The sequence below is a fragment of the Limulus polyphemus genome, unplaced genomic scaffold (assembly GCF_000517525.1).
Source record: "Limulus polyphemus unplaced genomic scaffold, Limulus_polyphemus-2.1.2 Scaffold834, whole genome shotgun sequence".
Taxonomy (NCBI): Eukaryota; Metazoa; Arthropoda; class Merostomata; order Xiphosura; family Limulidae; genus Limulus; species Limulus polyphemus.
The window spans coordinates 78,045-99,360 of record NW_013666444.1 but is presented as its reverse complement, the minus strand read 5'-3'; the positions used below and the strand labels follow the sequence as shown (position 1 = coordinate 99,360).

The 21,316-nt window shown below is 31.6% G+C and overlaps 1 protein-coding gene across 2 annotated transcripts in view; it reads right to left on the bottom strand.

Moving 5' to 3' along the window:
- Positions 1–21,316, bottom strand: part of LOC106460777 (WD repeat-containing protein 7-like) — a 211,384-nt gene that overhangs the window by 175,775 nt on the left and 14,293 nt on the right. The window contains exons 3-5 of one of the 2 annotated variants that reach the window (XM_022387558.1): positions 17,562–17,681; positions 8,653–8,798; positions 1,668–1,691 (exon numbers count right to left, since the gene is read on the bottom strand). In XM_022387558.1, coding sequence (XP_022243266.1) covers positions 1,668–1,691; positions 8,653–8,798; positions 17,562–17,681 — 290 coding nt within the window. The remainder of the gene's footprint in view (positions 1–1,667; positions 1,692–8,652; positions 8,799–17,561; positions 17,682–21,316) is intronic. The other variant, XM_013920513.2, reaches the window with a different exon arrangement.

The following is a 21,316-nucleotide window of genomic DNA, read 5'->3' as shown; positions in this document are numbered from 1 at the left end:
GATAATCATTAAAATCCAAAACATAATCACCTAAGATACTACGAAGAGTTCTTAGTTCATTTGATCTATTATCGCTTCTGTAAACACCTTTGAATAGATAAGGCTCTTCAATTGTCTTGCTCAACAGAAAAATACACAAAAGAATGACCGCGTTTTCTAAAGCACGTTTTCGAGATAAAATCTCGTTCACATGACATGAAGTTTGCATTATAAGCATACAAGGTCTCGTATACGCCAGCAAGCATTGCCAGACTACAAAATGGTGGCACCCTGTCGCCGAATGTAAACAAACCTCGCAATTGCATAAACGCTTATCTATGGCATGGAACACCAAAATCCGATAAATAATTTTAAAAAATGTGTTTCTCGAGAAGAAAACCGGAGGTTTTCAGGATTTTTTAGAAATATCAGGTTTTCCGGATATATATCCGGAAGACTTTCATTATTATTAAGTTAACAGAAAATTATAATGAGAAATCATAATTGCAATATATCAATTACTTGAACAGTTGGAATAATCAAAAACAGTAATAACTGGAAACTAATTTTGGTTACTTGATTATTTTTATAACATTAATCAACTTAATAATAATTCTGACCAATCAATTTCATGTAACACTAATCAATGTAATCAAGTTAATTGCCCAAATCTAGTTAATACTGCAGTTACCTTAATCCAATGTGTATCTCAAGTCATATTCATATTTTTGAGTACTAAACCACAAATATTTTAGGTTGTTTTTTTCACAAAATACAATGGGGCACCAGATAATTTTAAACATAAGGCATCTTCTAGCAACACCTGATGAAAAGCGTTTGCAAATTTAACTAACGATCATCAAATATAATAAAATAGTAATGTTTGAACTCAATACTAAGTTTTACATTTTATACAAATGCAAATACTTGAAAACAAAAGTGGGCATATATTTTGTAATTTAAGAAAACTTGGAGTTTTTAACTATCAGAAAAATTTGAAATTAGAACTAACTACTAAAGAAAAAAGGAAAACTGCAAAACTATTTCTTAATAACAATGATTTTTGTTTATATGTTGTTAAGCATAAATCTATACACAATGGGCTATCTGTGCTCTGCCAACTACGGGTATTGAAAACAAATGTTTAGTGTTATAAGCTCTCAGACTTACTGCTGAGCCACAGTGTAGTAATTCTTACTAAATTGTTTGTTTCTCATCACTTGTTCTTAATTTAGATAACCATTCAGAAATATATCTATTTTTGGAAAAAGTTCTTTTACTTTCTTAAAAATATTTAGCATTTCATTGTATAATCCAATCCACTCTTAAAAACTTGGCAAATAGAACCCAATTCCATAATGCAACACCTGGAAAATCATGGTGAGGGTGAAAACAAAATACTTCGTCAGCCAGACTATATTCTTCTGTCTGAAGGACATTACTATTACCAGAATATTTGAAATGTCTGATGCAAAAAATGAAGTACAGGTAATACTAATAATGCAAATTATGTGTGCACCAACAGCAGATTAAAAACAGATTAAACTTAAAATATGTTCTAAAAGATAATTAAATACAAACGTTCTACATGCATTCATGCAAACCATAATCATGCAGCTTTGAATTACAAATGAAAACAGAGAACTAAAAGATACTGAGAGAAGCAAGAGGTCAATAATATCACTAACCTAAGGGCCTTTCCTCTCAGTCTGCTGTTAAAAAAATTAAAATGTATCTTTACTAAAATATATTCATAATTAAATGGCACTGCACTAATATTCAAACAGTATTTCCTACCTTGTGAAACACAATAAGCTTTTTTTATTATATAATCATTTCTCTTCTAATAAATGAGAAAATTAAAAAAAATTATATACCTAATACATTCAATGGTTTAATTTTACATATAACAAAGATTTCATCTTTCTGAGTCAATACCACAGTTCCATGCATAGTTATGACCAGCTCATTATTCTTTACCAATTGTCAAATGGGAATAATCTCAGCTTAAGTTCATTAATATTTAGTATTTTTAACACCATAAAAAAAATTACTGCAGATAGCACATGAAAAAGTGAATATATAATTTTTTTATTGTAAAATTTTACTGAACTAATCAAAACTTCTATGCTAAGTTGTATTGAGGACAATTTTTTTTCACAATATGTTTAGTTTCTTAATCACATGTAATCTAAAATGTTTTTTTACAAAAACATGATTTTCTACTACTGTTTATTATTCACAAATGGTGTTTTGGTGGTATTTTTTAAAAGCTAACTAACCAAATACACTATCTAGATCTTACAAAACATTTTTATTTCAAAATGGTGTTTCCAATGCAATTACAATTCTTTATTCTAATAAAAACACACTAGGTTTTGAAAATATTGTGTGCAACTTACTAGGAGAGCCCAATCTGAATGTTCAGAATTTAAAATCAACAAATACAGCAATGTCAGTTAGTCAAAAACTCAGCATTTGCAGTTAGGTCAGATAAACATACCAAAGCTAACTGAAACATCTTCTATAACAATTATATAGATTAAGAAACAGAGACAGGTACATTACAGTATTTTCTTAGCTCCAAAATTACAGTGGATATTTTTTTCTACACTACCTGTGTGCAGTGAGCATCAACACAGTCTAACTAATGAGATGACAGTAACCCAATATTTTGGCTTTTATGGAACTCTAAACAGTTTTTAAAGACAAAAGGCAAATCACCTTAAAACAATACCACCACATATTTCTATGAACAATAATTAATGGCATACAAGTTTTAAACATACAGAAGTAACAAATATTTATTGAATAAGTTAATTTTTTAAATAGTCTATCCTAACACAAAGAGTAACTCATTTTTCTTGAATATTTCTACTTAATTTCTTCACTACTATAACACTAACCACACAATAAATATACTGTATTTATGTAAATAAACAAACAAAACAAAAAACACTGGACTATAATATACTTCCAGGTAAGCTCTGTTTCAAGAATACAAATAAACTTTTGATTGTTGAAATGCTAGATAACAGCATACATGAAGACCAGATTTTGTGAACAAGCATTTTTACAATTAGTTTCTAAACCAACACAAGCTAAAGAATTTCAATTAAAATTCTTACAAATTTCACAATAAACATGTAAGTTTGTCAACATGACAACAGCAGGGGATAATAGCTATTTCAAATAACAAAGCAAATTTCTCTAGGATATTCAAATTATTATTATTATTATTATTATATATGTTTAGTTCTATCTGAAACATTACAGGTTAAGCCTTGATTCCTTCTATGGAATTGGATGCAAAATATTACTCAAGAACTCATGATTCTTTTGTAGTATCATTAGACGTTTATGCTTTATTTTTTAACAATTCACTCTAAGTATTACACAGTTCTTTTCTTGTTAACTTCCTTGAACACAATTTCATCTTTTAATGTTTTAAAATCTATATCCCAACTAAGCAAACTTTATACTACATGAATACATTCACACTCTATATTACATAACAATTTAAAACTACATTTTTGTTAGATATACACAACTTTAAGTTTAATACAAGAGTTACGATTTAGGTAGTCTATATAGCATGGATGTCATACTTAGTTATTTTTAGAAGCAATATTTTAAGGTAAGTTTGTTTACATAATTGTTTACAGCTCATACATTGTGTAGTTCAATTGTTATGAATTAGCTATTGTTTACAATAGTGAGATTATTGCATCATGTTGTTAGAACTTTCCGAGTTCCTCGTTAGTTTAATTGAATATTATTGGATCAGAATAACTATTATTGTGTGGAATGTTCTAGACTTCTGTCAGGATATAATTATGCATCAAAATATCATTTAGTTCTAGTTCTAGACTGTGTGATTGTGAGTCTAGCGATAAAGTGTATAATTTTCATTTTTAAAGTGACATTATCACACACTGTATTGTAATAACAGAGTAGAGAAGAATAATTTATCTTGTTAATTGCATTCTAAAGTAACTGAACCAGCCTTTGTGAACTTTGATGAAAAAAGAGAAAATTTGTTAGAGCTTTGGATACAACTTTGATAACCAACAGCATAACAAACATTTTTATGTACATTTGATTTGTTTTAAATATGTTATTTTAAAACAAGCAGATGGTGTTGATGTTTGTTTATAGGAGAAATTTATTACCAACAAGTCACGGACACCTACTGTAAAAAATCCAGCCTTACAAAACCTGACAATTTTCCATTAGCTTAAAAACTTAGGTGATTTCCCAATCACGTAGTCCAGGATTGTCATATTGAAAATTTCTTGAAATAATAAAGGTTCAGAGATGAAGAATTTCAGATACTATGAAAACAGACTGGTTCCATACTAGCTTGGTTCTGCTACTAAATAATTTTTATGATAGTATTAGTATGTGTCAAGAAAGTTGTGAGTGTTGGGTAACCCTTCAAAACAATTCTGAAATCCAAGTAATAGTGTAGAAAATAAGATTATAGAATACTTAACAACACTCTGCAAAATTCTGAGATTATAACATCAGTTGGATTATACAATAGCATGGACCAATGTTTTCCAATAGCTCTGAGATCAAGAAGAGCTGTGCAGAAAATAATTACAGAAGCACTGGATATTATTTTGTAATAAATCTGAAAACAAGAAACTGTGCAGTAAGGGATAACAGAATACTATGCATTCATTTTGTGACATTCTGAAACTAAGAAAGATATGCAAAAGGAGAATTACAGAGTACTAAGTAATATAAAAAAGTAATTCTGAGATCAAAGGAAATATGGGCAAGGCAAATTATTAAGTACTGTGTAAAATTTTGTAATCAAACTCAAGAACAAAAAATCTGTGTATTAGAAAAGCATTTCTTCATACAACTGAGGCTGAGATGTTTAGAAAGAAATTTCAGAGCACTTAGTATGTTTTTATATGAATAGAAAATCCTATAAAAATGGGAAATATAAAGCATATAGGAATATTTTGTGCAGGAAAAGAACTGTGGTAGCTAATAACTAGCATTTTGATAACTTTTGTAATATTAGCAATCAACAGAGAAATATTTATAGCAACTAGTTAGGTATTATCATAACTCAGACCTAAAGTAATATGTAGAAAGGAATTAAAGTACTAAATAAACACCTGCAGACAGAACTAAGTAAGATTTTAAATGAATTCTGACAAGAAAAGGCCTGTGCAGAACAGGATTAAGCAGTTGCCTAACATTCAGAGTTACTTATGAGAACAAGACTGCTGACAAGAAAATACATTTCAGAGACACAGTAACGTTCCATAACAGCACCAAGACCACCAGAACTTAGTTTAAAAAAAAAAGGAATTATAAAAGCATTTAATATCAAGTTGTAATAATCATAAAAAAAGAGAGTTATGTACAAGAAGGATTATAAAACAATGAGCCACTATCTTATGATTTTTGAGACCACAAAGAGTTTAATTATAGAAATGTTAAGGATAGTGCACTGTCATGTGAATTAGAATTTTTCTTAAGTAAAATCTGAAATGGGCAAAATTCGTTTATGGTAAAACATTTTAATCAAATAAACTAATGCATCTCAAATGCACTAACCTCAGGTTCCATTTCACTACTTATTACTGATGGAACTTTGATATGACTTTAGCTAAGCCAATTGGCATGTAAATCTTCAATTTTAAACATTGTAATTATAAGAAAGCACAATGGTCTATATGATGAGAATTTTGCCCATTCTCTTATTTATTTTTTACTTACATACATTGTGTGCACCTTTTCTCATAAGTTAACAACCACAAAAATGTTCAGTAAATGTCATTCAACCTTTCTCATAAGTTACCCATAAAAATGTCACATTTTTACACACTGTGAATACAAAATTAATATCCCATCAATGATTGCTACAATATCCTGAACACTTCCAGATATAGAAACTAGTCTTTTGAGCAACATTCCTTATGCCATTGGAGTCTCAGGAACCCCTTTACTGCAGCAGTGTACTCCTACACAAAACAGGCAATACCAGGATAGCATAGGTTGGTGACTCTAACATAATGAATCCAGAATAAATTTGGGAGTGAATCTCTGCAAACAAGAGATGATCCACTTCAATATTGATCCACACATTATACAGTCCAGCATCAAAGAGATGTTCTTGTGGTATGTATAACATCTCATGTTTCACCTGGTGTACACTCAGTGTTAGAGGACACACACATTCTTCAGACATCCATAGAAGGTTCAAAGTAATATCACCTCTTTCAATAGTTTTCTTTCATGCTAAACCTTCAGATTCTATAGTATGTTGGGGATGCTCATGCTGTTTCTCCAGTTCCAGTAAGTATCAGTTTCTGTGTTTTGTGTAAGAGCAGACCAACAGCAGTTGCAAAGACCCCTAAAAAGTTTCTCATAATCTCATCTAACAGGTATTTACATGGTGCTAACAACCATGTTCAGAAAATTCTGCTATTTTATGTGACCCAATACTATTTCTACAACTCAATGCACATTTGTGACAAGCTATTAAAGGTTGGACTTCCATGCAGATGCTGGCTACTCTTCTGCAAAAACTATTGCCATTTGGACTTTCACATCTAGTTCATTAAGAAGTTTCAGTATATCCCTAAACCCTCCATCCATAATGGACATATAACATGTTGTTGTATGTGATTAGTAACTGCTGCATTATTATTATTTTGTTTATCAGCAAGATATGGTACCAAGGGCTATTTTAAACACAATGTACCAATCACTGGATAGAGCCATCACTGGCTTGACAAGTAGCCCATCAAAAAAAAATCCTATCTATTCTGCAACAGGAAAGGTATGGTTAATCCTTAGTGGCCGATATATCCAAATCCAAGATAAAATAATAATAAAATTGCTCACCAAAGCAGAACTAGCCAGTTGTGTTTTTTTCTTGATAGTAAATCCAGACAGGTCCATAAAGAATTTTACATGAATATTCCTCAGAGGTGGAACTCCATAAAGCAGGTCATCAAATTGGTCAGTCCAGACAGAATAAAGTATTCTATAAATGTTAGTCCACATCATCTTTTTCTGCTACTGTAAATTTGTTCTCCAAAAATATCAATCATAGTCACTCTGTCACAAGTGGTATGCTCTTTCATATTTGCATTAATCACCTGCTGTGTACTGGCTACAAACTGTTTTCTGTGAAGGTAACTTTTCCAGCATCTGCCTCAAGCAAAAAGGATGGTGATACCATATAATACATAACAAATACTTGGGTTTGTGGTTCAATTAGTACAAAAAATTAGATGAATATATTTTGAGCAAGTAACATATTTTTCATAATTTCTACTTGGTGTTCATTGTTTATGTTTCAAATAATACAACAATCAGCTGAGTACATTTGGGCACATAACACATTTGGTGTAACTAAAAGGCATACCACACTCATGCAAAATTTTATCATTCCACCTTCATTAATCACACAAAAAATAGGTTTCCCAAGTTCCTTAAAATTATTTGAAATCAAGCTTTCACACTATCAAAGCAGTTATCTTTAGTTTATTGAATAAATGTATTTTTATCTTAATTAGCCTGTAATTAGTTTTGTTGTTGATAAATAACAGTGGCACCAGATTTTTAAATATAGGCCTACAGTTTCATACACTTTTAACCTCAATTTCTTCTCCAAAAAAAAAAAAAAAGATTTAATAAAGTTTCTTGAACAAACCAAAAATACAAAACATGTTACAAGAAATCTGCAGTAATAAATGTTTTTTTGTTCTTTTTTAATATAATAAATATTATATGAATCTCGGTAACTAGCAGTTAAAACCAATTTTGTATCACAAAATTAGTACTATTAAAAGATTAAAATAAAAAATTGGTGTATATAAGTGTTTTACACTCACAAAAAAGAAACCTATCATTCTATAGGTATTTGAAGAACTTGTAGCATTTCGCTACAATCTAACTCTTCGTATTGTTAGCCGACACTGGGCAGCTTGTACATAATTGAATAAAAAAGTTGTTTAAACATTTGTTTAACCTGGTGGTAGTGTCCAGGGTCACTGATGAGGAGTGGAATTCTCTGAAACTAGTCTGGCTCACAGACACACCCCCAATGAAAGAATAGACCATTCCAAGTTTTTAGTTGTTGTTAAACAAATGTTTAAACAACTTTATTTATTCAAAAATAAAAAAATTCTGTTAATTCCAATTTACACTTATTTTTCTAGGTTTAGTTCTTAAATTTTCAGCCCAGACAAACCACTGTAATAAAACACATACATGAATGAAATCAATCTATTGACTGCCCTATTTTTTTTTAATTTATAAAATCTGATAATTAAACACAAGCTAGTTCAGAAAAACAATTTACTTAATCTAGTAAAATGTTTGGTATTAAAAGTCAGATTCGGGTTGGCAAGATCTGAGAATTTAAGATATATATATATATAAACCCATATTAGATAAATACTTATTCTGTTACACTCCCAAGTAGTCTATTTGTGATCAAATAAAACACAAAAGTATTTACACTGAAATGAAACTGTACATCTCATACTTTTTATCACATTTAACAACATTGCTCATCATACCTTTACTAACTATTTTCTAGTAGCATTTTGGTCCTGTCTTCTACAGGCAAGAAAAAAAAATGAAACATCAAACACTGAAACAAATGCCTCTTTTGTACATTACAATAAAACTTACTTTGTGGGAAGTTTGTAGAGATATCCTTTACCTCCATCACTCCATATTATCACTCTATCAGCAGAAAGAAATTCTCCTCCTGTCCAACGTTCCCCTCTTCGATTATCACATGAACACAATAACGAGAAGTCACCAGCATCATAGATCTAATAGGAAAAAATACAGAGACAGCAACAATAGTTTTAAAGTATTTATTGCCAGAACCCATAAAAAATGATGTACTATACACAATGTCTGAAGGTTATCTTTGAACAATAAGTTGGCAAATGATACTGAAATATGAATAATGATTTTATCAGGTTATAAAATATCATTACAACATTACTACCTCATATACTGATGAATTTTGTTCAACAGAATTATATAAATCTTTTGTCAAACTGTTTCTACAAAAGATCAAATCTCAGGCTAGCTTTCTTCACATAAAAGTCACTGTGATATAATAATTATATCTGCAAAACATTTCAGATTTTATGACAAAGTTATATAGTTGAATTTTCAATGATTTTTCAATTACATATTTGAAATTTAGTTGCAAAATCATATGCTAACATAAAATACTAAAATATTTTTTCAAAAATATTATAATTTAGTTCTTGGGAAAATAATTTTTCATCAACTTCCAAACAATTTGATTTTCAATTTTGATAATTTGTTTGTAAAATATTACTATGTAAAGTAATCACTAAACTGTGCCATGTTTGCCCAACACTGAGCATTTTTGAATGTTTCAAAAAACCATTATAATAATATTTAACATAACTATTGTTATCTCATAATTATCAGCAATAATTTATTTATTTTAAAAGATTAATACTATAAAATTCATACAGGTACTGGTGTTACAAAACCAAATTAATATCAGTCATAGCTGGCCATTTTCAATATAAGCTATTAAGACATTAGGTTTGAAAACTTTAATGGGCTGCAATTTTCAATGGCTTGAAATAAAAAGAGACATTGTGAGTACTTGTGTAGTGTCTTATAAGCAAGGCTGTGTGATAAACCTCAGGCTGCATGGATGTGGTGATTGGAGGGTGTCATCTGTAGGATATCATCGTATTACATGTAGAGTTTGCTGAGTGGTAGTCCACAGGTTGTTGATGTGCATACTATTGTTGCTGTTGAGTTCAGGTTTGTGTAGTCTGATGCAGATAGCTTCTTTGACTTTTCTTTCTTTCCACTGGTGAGCTTTGTCTAGAATTCTATGTTGATCCTAGTTTATATGTCCTGTTTTCTAGTCATGTTCAGCAAATGCCAATTTTTCTGGATGTGTTAGTTTGCTTGCATTTTTATGTGCTTTTAATCTTTGTTTTATCATCCAACGAGTTTTTCCAATGAAAATGTTGCCACAAAGACATGGTACTTTGAAAACGCATTATTTTTGTTTAGACTTGTTGGCGAGTTGTTTCGCTTTAGTAAGGATGTTACTATGTTCATTGATAACTTACTGGTAGTATTAAGTAATTTAATGAGTATTATAGAAAGTTTAACTGAAGAACAGTTACCTTACCTGCTCAGATTGAGAAATTTAGTAATTTTAACAGTGAAACTTTTCAAGATACCTTCAGTAATTTTTGATGTAGCCGAGTATCTTGATATATTGCATTAAAATGTTGTTTGTGTATGAATCTCAGTCTCTAGTAAATTATTTATTCTAACTGTAAACTTCCTCGAGTTATTGACTTGTGTGCTCCACTCAGGACTGCAAACCTGGATTTTAAGTACGTCTATTGTTAAATGCATTAAGTCAAACTCCAAATGACTAGTTCACACAGCATCCACGTTTACAACATTGGTGTTCCTTTATTTCCATTTTAGCTCAGTTTCTACTAACCTTCATTGCCAACACAAGTGCTTTGTCTCTGTAGTCATACATTGTACATTTTACTGTATAATCATGGTTTCTTCAAACAAGACATCTTCAAGCCAAGGAGCAAAACCAAAAAAAGTTGTGTGAACAATTAACTTTTTTGCTACAAGTAGGGGTCAAAAGACATGTCATCACACTTGTAGACTTACTTTCAAAATTTTATTAAATTACTATTTTATCAATAAGTTTGGTATGAAATTGTAGAACAGATACCTACACTTCCAGTCCTATCATCCACCCTCGATAAAACGTGATATAATCCAGTGCATAAACAAGAGAGCAGAAAACATATGCGATAACACATCCATCGAAACAGAATGCCAAAACATCATACAGTGTTTTAAACAAAATGGTTACACCTCTTCCTTCATCAAGAACTCCCTGAAGAAGACCACAACAGAAAAGAAAAATAAAGAAACCACTACCACTACAATGATATACCTCCCATACCTGAAAAATGTCAGTGAAAAACTCAAACGAAAAGCTAAGAAATTCAATATAGATGTCTGGTGGAAATCTTACAAAACACTAAGATCCATTCTGATGAAGAACAAACAGAAACCTACCAACAAAAAACAGAAAAACGTCTTTTATGAAATTCCATGTTCCTGCAACAAAACATACATTGGAGAAACTAGAAGAAGACTCGCAACAAGAATAAAGGAACATAAAGACAGAACAAGACTCATGAAAACACAATATTAAACCTTTGCAAAATGCACCATTTCAACTGGACACAAAATATACTTGGAAAAAACTATAATCATCAACGCAGACAAATTTTGGAAGAAAAGAAAAAATCAAGATTTCTTTTACATTAACACAATAAAACCTTCACTAAACAGCGATTCGGGATTAGAGGTGAGTAAACTGTGGCTATCATTGGTTGAGGCTACAGGAAGTCTCTCCTCCAATCAGAAATGTGTTTTAACCAATCAATCATAACACGCTCTCCACAATTCACTAGAACACTACAAAGACCAAACTCCACCACACACACACACACTGACCTGAAGACAAAAGGCAGAAGACTTACAAAACTTCGTCCTCTACATTTGTAGGTTTCTACAACAGGCAGTTACTCTCCATTTGAAACTTAGATTCATTATGAATACTCTGCCTAAACAACCTATCAAAGATTATATAAAGAGCTGTTATGGACCAGCAACAACTACAACAAGAACTACTCTCCTCAATACTCCAAAGATAAAGAAAGTTCTCGACAATACCAGCAGGAACCTCCTAAGATTATATATAGAAGAACATAGACGAAAAAAGCACCATCTAACCAAGAAAACTGAAACACAACATGCTGAGCTTCAACAACTTTTCACCCCAGACACTAGAGCAAAAGTCCAAAAGTTCAACAAACTGACCAAGACAGATACCCCTACAACTACAAACATAGTACACAATTACTAAGTGATGCTGAAAACAAGATCCTTAACCTAGGCTTAAACTGTGTCATACATCCTAGCACAGTTTCAGCAGTTGACATAGCTGCAATTTCAGAATCTGCTGCACAAAACCTCCTGAAACCCATGGCTGAACAATTGCGACTTCAAACTTACACCATCCTCAGGAATGCAAAGAAACCAAAACCTAGCAGCACCAAACAGGAATACAACGCACTGAACTGTCTAAGATGGGATGACACTAACAAGATTCTAACAGCAGACAAAGGAAATAGTATAGTCATCTTAGACGTCAAAGATTACGACTCGAAGATCAAGCAGTTACAAGACAAACACCAATACAAAAAGACAGAAATACTCATCAACAGAACACTGAACAAACTTAGGAAACAAATCTTAATCAATGAGAAACTAGCCAAAGACTTAAGAACCAACAAGAATTTCCCCCCTCAATTCTATGGACTACCTAAAGTACACAACCTAATATACCTTTAAGGCCTATCGTCAGTGCTATAAACTCACCTTGCCATCAACTAGCAACATTCCTGGTGCCTGTTTTATCTCCACTATGAGGGAATACTGAATATCACATTCACAACTCAACAGATTTCATAGAACAACTCAAAAAGCCACAGATCAGATCTCAGGATATTCTAGTCACAGACCTATTTACCAATGTTCCGACCTCGAGAAACCCTTTGTATCACCAGACAACGACTGCTGAATGACAAATCTCTACCACATAAAACCGACATGAAGATAGACGCCATCATGGAACTAACGACTATTTGCCTACAATCAACTTATTTCCAATACAGCGAGGAATTCTACAAACAAACAGATGGCCTAGCCAAGGGATCACCACTCTCTCCAATCTTAGCAGACATTTTCATGGAAGAGTCTGAAGAAAGAGCCCTCTCATCCACACATATAAAACCAAATTTCTACAGACGTGATGTTGACAACACTTTTGTTATCTGTCCCCACGGTCGTGAAAACCTAACAGCCTTCTTACAACACCTTAATTCCATAGACAAGAATATTCACTTCACCATGGAAATAGATGAACAAAATAAGTTATCATTTCTTGACATACTGATCAGCAGACAAAAGGGAAAAATCACCACAACTGTATACAGAAAACCCACCCACACGAACATATACCTACACTTCCAGTCATATCATCCAAACTTGATAAAACGTGGTATAATCCAGTGCATAAACAAAAGAGCAGAAAACATATGCGATAACACATCCTTCGAAACAGAATGCCAAAACATCATACAGTTTTAAACAAAATGGTTACACCTCTTCCTTCATCAAGAACTCCCTGAAGAAGACCACAACAGAAAAGAAAAATAAAGAAACCACTACCACTACAATGATATACCTCCCATACCTGAAAAATGTCAGTGAAGAACTCAAACGAAAAGCTAAGAAATTCAATATAGATGTCTGGTGGAAATCTTACAAAACACTAAGATCCATTCTGATGAAGAACAAACAGAAACCTACCAACAAAAAACAGAAAAACGTCATTTATGAAATTCCATGTTCCTGCAACAAAACATACATTGGAGAAACTGGAAGAAGACTCGCAACAAGAATAAAGGAACATAAAGACAGAACAAGACTCATGAAAACACAAAATTAAACCTTTGCAAAATGCACCATTTCAACTGGACACAAAATATACTTGGAAAAAAACTATAATCATCGACACAGACAAATTTTGGAAGACAAGAAAAATTAAAGATTCCTTTTACATTAACACAATAAAACCTTCACTAAACAGCGATTCGGGATTAGAGGTGAGTAAACTGTGGCTACCATTAGTTGAGGCTACAGGAAGTATCTCCTCCAATCAGAAACATGTTTTAACCAACCAATCATAACAGCTCTCCACAATTCACTAGAACACTATAAAGACCAAACTACACCACACACACACACTGACCTAATGACGAAAGGCGGAAGACTTTCAAAACGTCGTCCTCTATATTTGTAGGTTTCTACAACAGGCAGTTGCTGTCCATTTGAAACTTAGATTCATTCATTCCTTCACTTCACTATTTTATCATAGCATCTCTTCTACAATATGGCAACCTTTCCTAACTGCTAATACACAAATTCATGTGATTAACTAATGCATACCTCACATACTCCATACATTTTTGTAGATCCTTTGTCAGAGAACTGTATTTCTTGGAGAAACACAATCATGTTTTTCAAACAACCAACTGACATACAGTAGGTGTTTATTACAGTCAGTTCTACTGGGGATAACAAACTTTACTAACATCCATCAATGTTCTGCATTACCCATTCTGCCAAACCTTCAGACCAGAGTAATAAAGCGAAATACTCCCCTTCACTGTAACCAACAGCTCACACAACTCAGTAGATTAGTGGCTATTGAAATATGTCCTCTGGATGATATGGATTTGTCCAGAACTCTAAACCGTAACATCCAATATTCAGCCAAACATTATGAAATCACTGTATTAACCATGTCAATGCATTTGTTGACTCGCATTCAAAATTTTATTCAACTACTACTTTATGAATTTATATCAATAAGTTTAGTATCAAATTGTAGACTATAATTCAAATTTTAGTACAATACATTAGTTAATTTCTTAATTTAAACGTAAATATTAAAAAAAACACCCCTAAATGTATCAATTTCTGTGTCACGTGATACGTTGAATACAGCCTTGTTCAAATTCAATGTTTGTGATGTTTAAATACAAAGTCTATAGTTTCTTATGAATTAAAAACTCAAATTACTGATATTGAAAAGCCAGAATATAAAATAAGAACCTCTTATCTTTTCTAATTGCTGAGATATTGCTACATTTACTGACTCTAACATAGTGGCCACACACACCTCTTTCCATTTTTAGAAACATTTGTTCACGTACACCTACTTCTTACTATGACGTGTGAATAACCAATCATAATACAATACCCTTAAAAGCAACAATGCATGACTTGACCCCTGCACTAAGAACAAGACGTTTAATGTATCAGATTATATATCTTACAGTTTATATTAGAAAAATTCACCAGAGTAATCACACTACGCTTAGAATCAGTGAAAACATTTATGTCGACAACAGGATGGGGAATTTATTGGCTTATATATGTATCCTACACTGTTTACAATAAGAATTCTCCAGAATAATAACACTGCACATCTCTCAAAATGGTTATTATATGGTTCAGTGCCAATACAATAAATATCATGTTTGGAATTTAGTGGCATACGTGTACAGAGATGTTATCTGAGCACACGCTTATAAAATCCTATTTCCCTTTTCAGCACACTTATTCATCAACCAAGAAAAACACAGATTCCAGTACTACCTATCACACTTGTTTAGTTTTGGTTTCAGTTTCACAAGCATTCTAAGTCTAGTTTTCTTTAGAAAGCATTCCGACTTTATGCAGCTGATGTGTAGTAAACTGCTGCCCTCGATGTTGTACAATACCTTCTTGAGCAGTTTCTGACTCTTAATTCGAAGTAAGTAAACTTTGTTTATAAGATATATACAGAATCTCTGTTCAATAAGTTCAGTATATAGTTGTTGAACTAAGTCCAATGTAGCTGTTTCTGTATTTTAGCATGTCATGTATTGCTTCTGAAATCTATGAAACACATCACACTAAGTCACAGATTATATTACAATATACATTTTTTTTTCTCCAGTAAACTGCTTTGTTCAGAAGTTCCTCTTTCTTGGAGCTGTAAAACACCTTCTTGAGTTGTTACTGATCTTACTTCGAAGTAAGTAACCATAATTTATATTATATATATAGAACTTGTTTTCAATAAATTCAGTATGCATTTGTTAATCTATATCCAGTGTAGCTGTTTTTATATTTTAGAGCACTATGTATTTTTATACATAAAGTAAATAAACACATCAGAGAATATATGTAATATACATGTAATGTTTATTTATTCTAGAAATGAAATCTAGCAGATAACTCAAAAAATAAAGCAAAAGAGCTGAAGAAAAAAACCCAGTAAGAAAGAGATCCACTTTCTTATAAATGTGTCACTCTCATCTGATGAAGAAGGCATTCTGTTAGATAAACATAATGTTGAGAACATTTCTGATAATGTTTCAATGCCTCTGACAGAATCTCTCTACAAAACCAGATGGCCAAAAATTTAGAACCAGTTCTTCTTGAGTCTGTCTTGTGGACAGATCAGGAAGCAGCTGGGGAAAGATCTTCATCAGATGAGGATGTTGTGGAACAACTCAGGTCATTTAAGTCAAGGGAACCTGAACCACCACCACAGAGAAGAGGCACAACTAGGAGGAGTAGTGGAAAAGGTAGAGCTACAGTGTCTACTAGGACTGCTCCTTCCCAGCAGGAGAGGTCTCTCACCTGCAGTGACACTTAGATTTGGGTGCAGATAAAAAAAAGAGGAGCCTCTCCGTGTACTTCCATTCATCAGCAGTGAACCTGTGTTTGCCAGGTCACCACTACAAACAAAGTTATTGATTTCTTTAAACTTTTGTTCACTATTGAAATTACAAATCATACTATTAGTGAAACAAGTCAGTATGCATAGTCTAAACAGCCACTGCACGAATATGAACCTCCAAGGAAAAAAAAAACAGTAAAATGGACTGATGGGACTTGTGAAGATATTTTGGATTAACAATAGCTATGGAACTCAAGCCTTATCCTTCTCTTTCTGACTACTGGTCTACCTATCTTCCATCTCATACTCCTTGGTTCTCTAACATCTTCTCTTGGGAAAGGTTTCTAACTATCCATACTAACTTATATTTCAATATTAATACTAATGCTCTTCCTAGGACTTATCCTAACTATGACAAACTTTATAAGGTTAAACCTCTCATAGACTGTCTAATAAAATCTTTTGTTTCCCACTACTTTCCTAACAAGGAACTAACTATAGATTAGGAAATGTAAGGGACAAAATGTAGAATTGGTTTTCTCCAGAATTTAACAATGAAACCTGTCAAGTGGAGTATCAAGTTCTGAGTCCTGGCAGAAGCTGTGAGTGGATAATGTCTAAAGTTTAAAAACTACACAAGCATAGAGGAACAAAATCCAGCTAGAGGTTTAGCAGACAATGTTGTGATGGAACTGATGGACTAATACAACAGACTAGGATACTGGGTTTTTATGGACAACTTTTACGCTTCCCTTCGTTTATTTGACAAAATACTGACTATGGGAACTTATGCTTGTGGGACATGCAGGAAAAATAGACTGTACTTCCCACAACAACTGGTTTCTACAAACCTACAGAAAGGGGAAGCACGATTTTCTTTAAATGTTGAACTCCGACAGCTGTGAAGTGGACTGACAAGTTTATGAGAGGAGTGGACCTGAATGACTAACACTTAAGTCACTATTCTACTGGATGAAGGACATTAAAATGGTATAAAAAACTGAACAGAGTTGTTTAAACATTTGTTTAAAAACAAGTAAAAGCTTGGAATGGTCTATTCTTTTACTGGGGGTGTGTCTTGAGCCAGACTAGTTTTGGAGAATTCCACTCCTCATCAGTATGTATAAGCACAACAAGCAATAATAACTTTTAATTAGATACTAGAACTTTATAATCTTACCTGCCAATATTTTGTACAAACAATCAACACAGTTCTTTGGTTATAAGCACAGCATGTTAACTTTAATGCATTTAGACATCGAATTGGCTTGGATTCATCCTCAAACACAGGTTCTGAAATCTAATGGATAAATTTGGTTATTCATTAACAGTAACTGAGAAAAAGATTATTTTTAATTACAGTAATTAAGAAGTTACACTATTAAGTTTAAACTTATTCACAGCTATTTAAGGTATTTCCTAAAAGACACAACCTTAAGTTATATAAAAGAAGAATATCAAATGTTACAGTACACAGCTAAAGTAATAACACATAACAAGCCAAAAGTCATCACCATATATGAATTGATAAAAAGTACCGAATCATTTTCAAAATCATCATAATTAACTCCATTTGATTTTTACATTACCTCAATATAAACTTAAAAGCATTTGAAGCAAAAAAAACAAAAAAACTCTGCAATCATGACACAAGTTTTTACCTAAAAAAATACTTATAGAAAATGCTGCAAAACCTGAAATATATTAAAACAGTTATTACAGCAGATTAATGACAAACATCTAGATAAAAATTTGCTTATATGTGCAACATTTTGGGTGATTACCCTTCATCATGCTGAAAAAAATATAAAAAAAATACAAATTACGTATACAAATGTAAACTGTTTGTTTCTTTGTTTAGAGCAAAGTCACATTGGGCTATCTGCTGTGTCCATTGCAGAAAAAAAACAACAAAAAATTTTAGCATTGTAAGTCCACAAACTTACCAGTGACCCACCGGGGAACACAAATATAACTGAAAAATATAATGAAGAAATTAACCTCTTACCTAACAGGGCCATTTTGTCTTATGGTGAGGGCAAAATCACATTTGTGAATTGAAAAAATTAAAGAGAACTTATCTTTTATTGGATTTCAGATTTTATTTTGTAAAAAGTAGCATAACATTCAATTATTTGTCCTAAATTCTAATATTTAATGAAGTTGAATAAAAAAAAAACTCCCAAAATACATTTGAGACTATAAACAAGCACCCTCTAAGAATAAAATGTTTGTCAACTAATTTTTTTCCTTGCACTTTAGCAGTGATCTGGCCATCTATGATTGGTATCTAAACCTTTTTCTAGTCTGTTTTCTTTATAAAACAGCATCTGGGCGTGTTAAACCTTTAGCCAATCCTTGTCAAAGGTGTCAATTTCAGTACCATGTTATTCCAATCATTGTATTTCACATTTGACAAAACACAGGATGATAATCAAAGTACATGACAAAACACTGTTTTCTGAATTCTACAATATGAAAGTGAGTGGTGCTCATTATAGTAACTGTCATCTAGTAGAGGTTGTATTTAGTAGTGGTCAATAGTACTTTTTTTTATAAGCTTAACAAAACTTGCTTACTTAAAAAAACTGCATGGGATGTATGTGATTTTTATTATTTTTCTATAGTAGCTTAAGTCATGCTCAATCATATATCTATTTATATTAATCATTATATTGAAAAATTAATTCAAAAGATGTATATATTTTGGAAAGAAGTTGATCCACAAATGTTACTGTTAAGATCTATCGAATGGCAAGTGCATGGTCTTTACGTGAATTAGGCTTAGCACTTTGAACTGAAAGAGTTTGTGATTTTTATATTCTTTTGCATATAAATTAGTAGTTTTAAGTTTAATAATTTAGTGCAATTTTATATTTAGTTCATAATAAAAATATGACTCAGTATTTAGAATGATAACCTTGCGTGATATTTACATATGTAAGAATTATATATTTTTCCTTCTTACTATCTTTACTTTGTAGTAAGCCTCACACTTCTGTTGTTGTTGCTTTATAATTGAAACAGTCTAAATGATATATAAAAAGCTTATTCTGACAGTTCTAGTGTCAATACACTGAAGACCTTAAGTTTCAAATTCCAATATAAATCTTGCCTATAATAAGAGGAATGTGACCAGGACTATTGACTATGTGACTTTTGAGTGAGGTAAAGTAATTTTCTTTGTAATTTATGGTGTCTGTATTCTTTGGTAATCTCTTGCAACAGGATGTATCATGTAACTAGGGTCAGGCATTGTTATTCAAACCACCTGTACTGTAAACTATTTCATTCACTAGTAGTGGAAATTAGTTTTGTCTGTATAGTGAAACAACATACAAGGATATATGTTGAAATAAACTTGTTTGAAAGCTCAAAAAAATGATATTCAAGTACCAATAAGCTTTCTTACAATCATATCTACAGTAATGTTCAAATGCACCTGCGCTGGTCTGAACAAGAGTAACAGACATGATAGTTTACAGCAAATGAATGAAGTTCACACTGCTAACCTCAAGGTTTTTTGGCACAATTAACAAAAGTATGGCTGCAATGAAAAATAAACTTTAAATAAAAATACATTTATGAAACAAAATTAAATTTTTTTTTTTATTGTACATATACAAATATGAAATCCTTATTAAAATAAAAAAAATACTCGTTTATTGTTTAGGTTTACTTAGAATTATTTTTGGGTATTCTATATTACTTGAAACCCTAAGGAGAGTACATGATTATTAAAAAATCAAAAATAGACAAAATTTGCATTTTATGGATGATAAAAAGCTTTTAGAGATTTTAAAATAATGTACTAAAACATAAAAAATTAAGAAGTTCAAATCTGGAAAAAATATAAATATTGTAATTATTTCTTACAAGTACCATTTCCTAATGTAATTTTCAAAGATATTAAAGATTATAATGCAAAAAAAAACTAAATTTATCAAAATTAACAAGTTTTATGTTCCTTAAACCACATGCATTTATGAAAGTTCTTACGAAGTTTCAAACAATTTCATCCACTAGTTTTACTATTGGAACAAAATACAGCAAGACTTGCATTGGCTGCATTGAAAGTTAGTTATCGGGTTAAAATAACACATGGCGTGAATACAAAAATGAGGTATTTGAAACAAAACTATTATATTAATGTGTCATGACACAAAAGTGCAATAACAGAAACTATAACACTGAGAAAAACACATAGTAAAAAAAAAACAAATTATTCTGGTGAAAAAGTATATAACAAAATGAGGTTGTAGCGACAAATAACTCATAATCAGTTTTGATGAGTCAATCCAAGTGGAAGGTGACTTTAATGTTAAGATTAAAAATTATTTTCATTTTAAAGTTTTCAAATTTCATTTATATAATCTCTAGAACCTCCTAAATAAATATCAAAAGTCTTCTTTCAGTAAAGTATATTTTATTTTCTCTGCTTTAACAATGTATGCAGGCTCAGTACATTTGACCAAACTTGTAACTACAACAAAAATTATAAATTTAAATCCCTCTTTTTTATTTCTAGAATGACTGTATAACGTGACAGACAATTACACACTATATATTGCTAAGGCCAAAGCTAATACAGTTCAAATCTCACAGTCATTTAGATTTATTGCTTTACTGCATCCACGATTAGCACCAAAGCAAGTTGTCACTGTGGGAAAGCTTTGCGTTACCAGCATGCTTGGTCAAATTAAAGTGCACTCACATGAAATGTGATCATTCTATAAAGTAATTTTTTATTAATTTTTTCATTCAAGTTTACTTATCTAACCAAATAAAATTCTAATTTTTGCACTTCAGTTAGTTTTATAACAATAAATAGATATACATAAACAAACAAAAAATTTTGTATTTATGTGTGGCCTGGAAATTTTTGCTCTCAAATTTTCAATAAAAGTTTGCCTTATTTTGTTTTGCAGGGGTGTT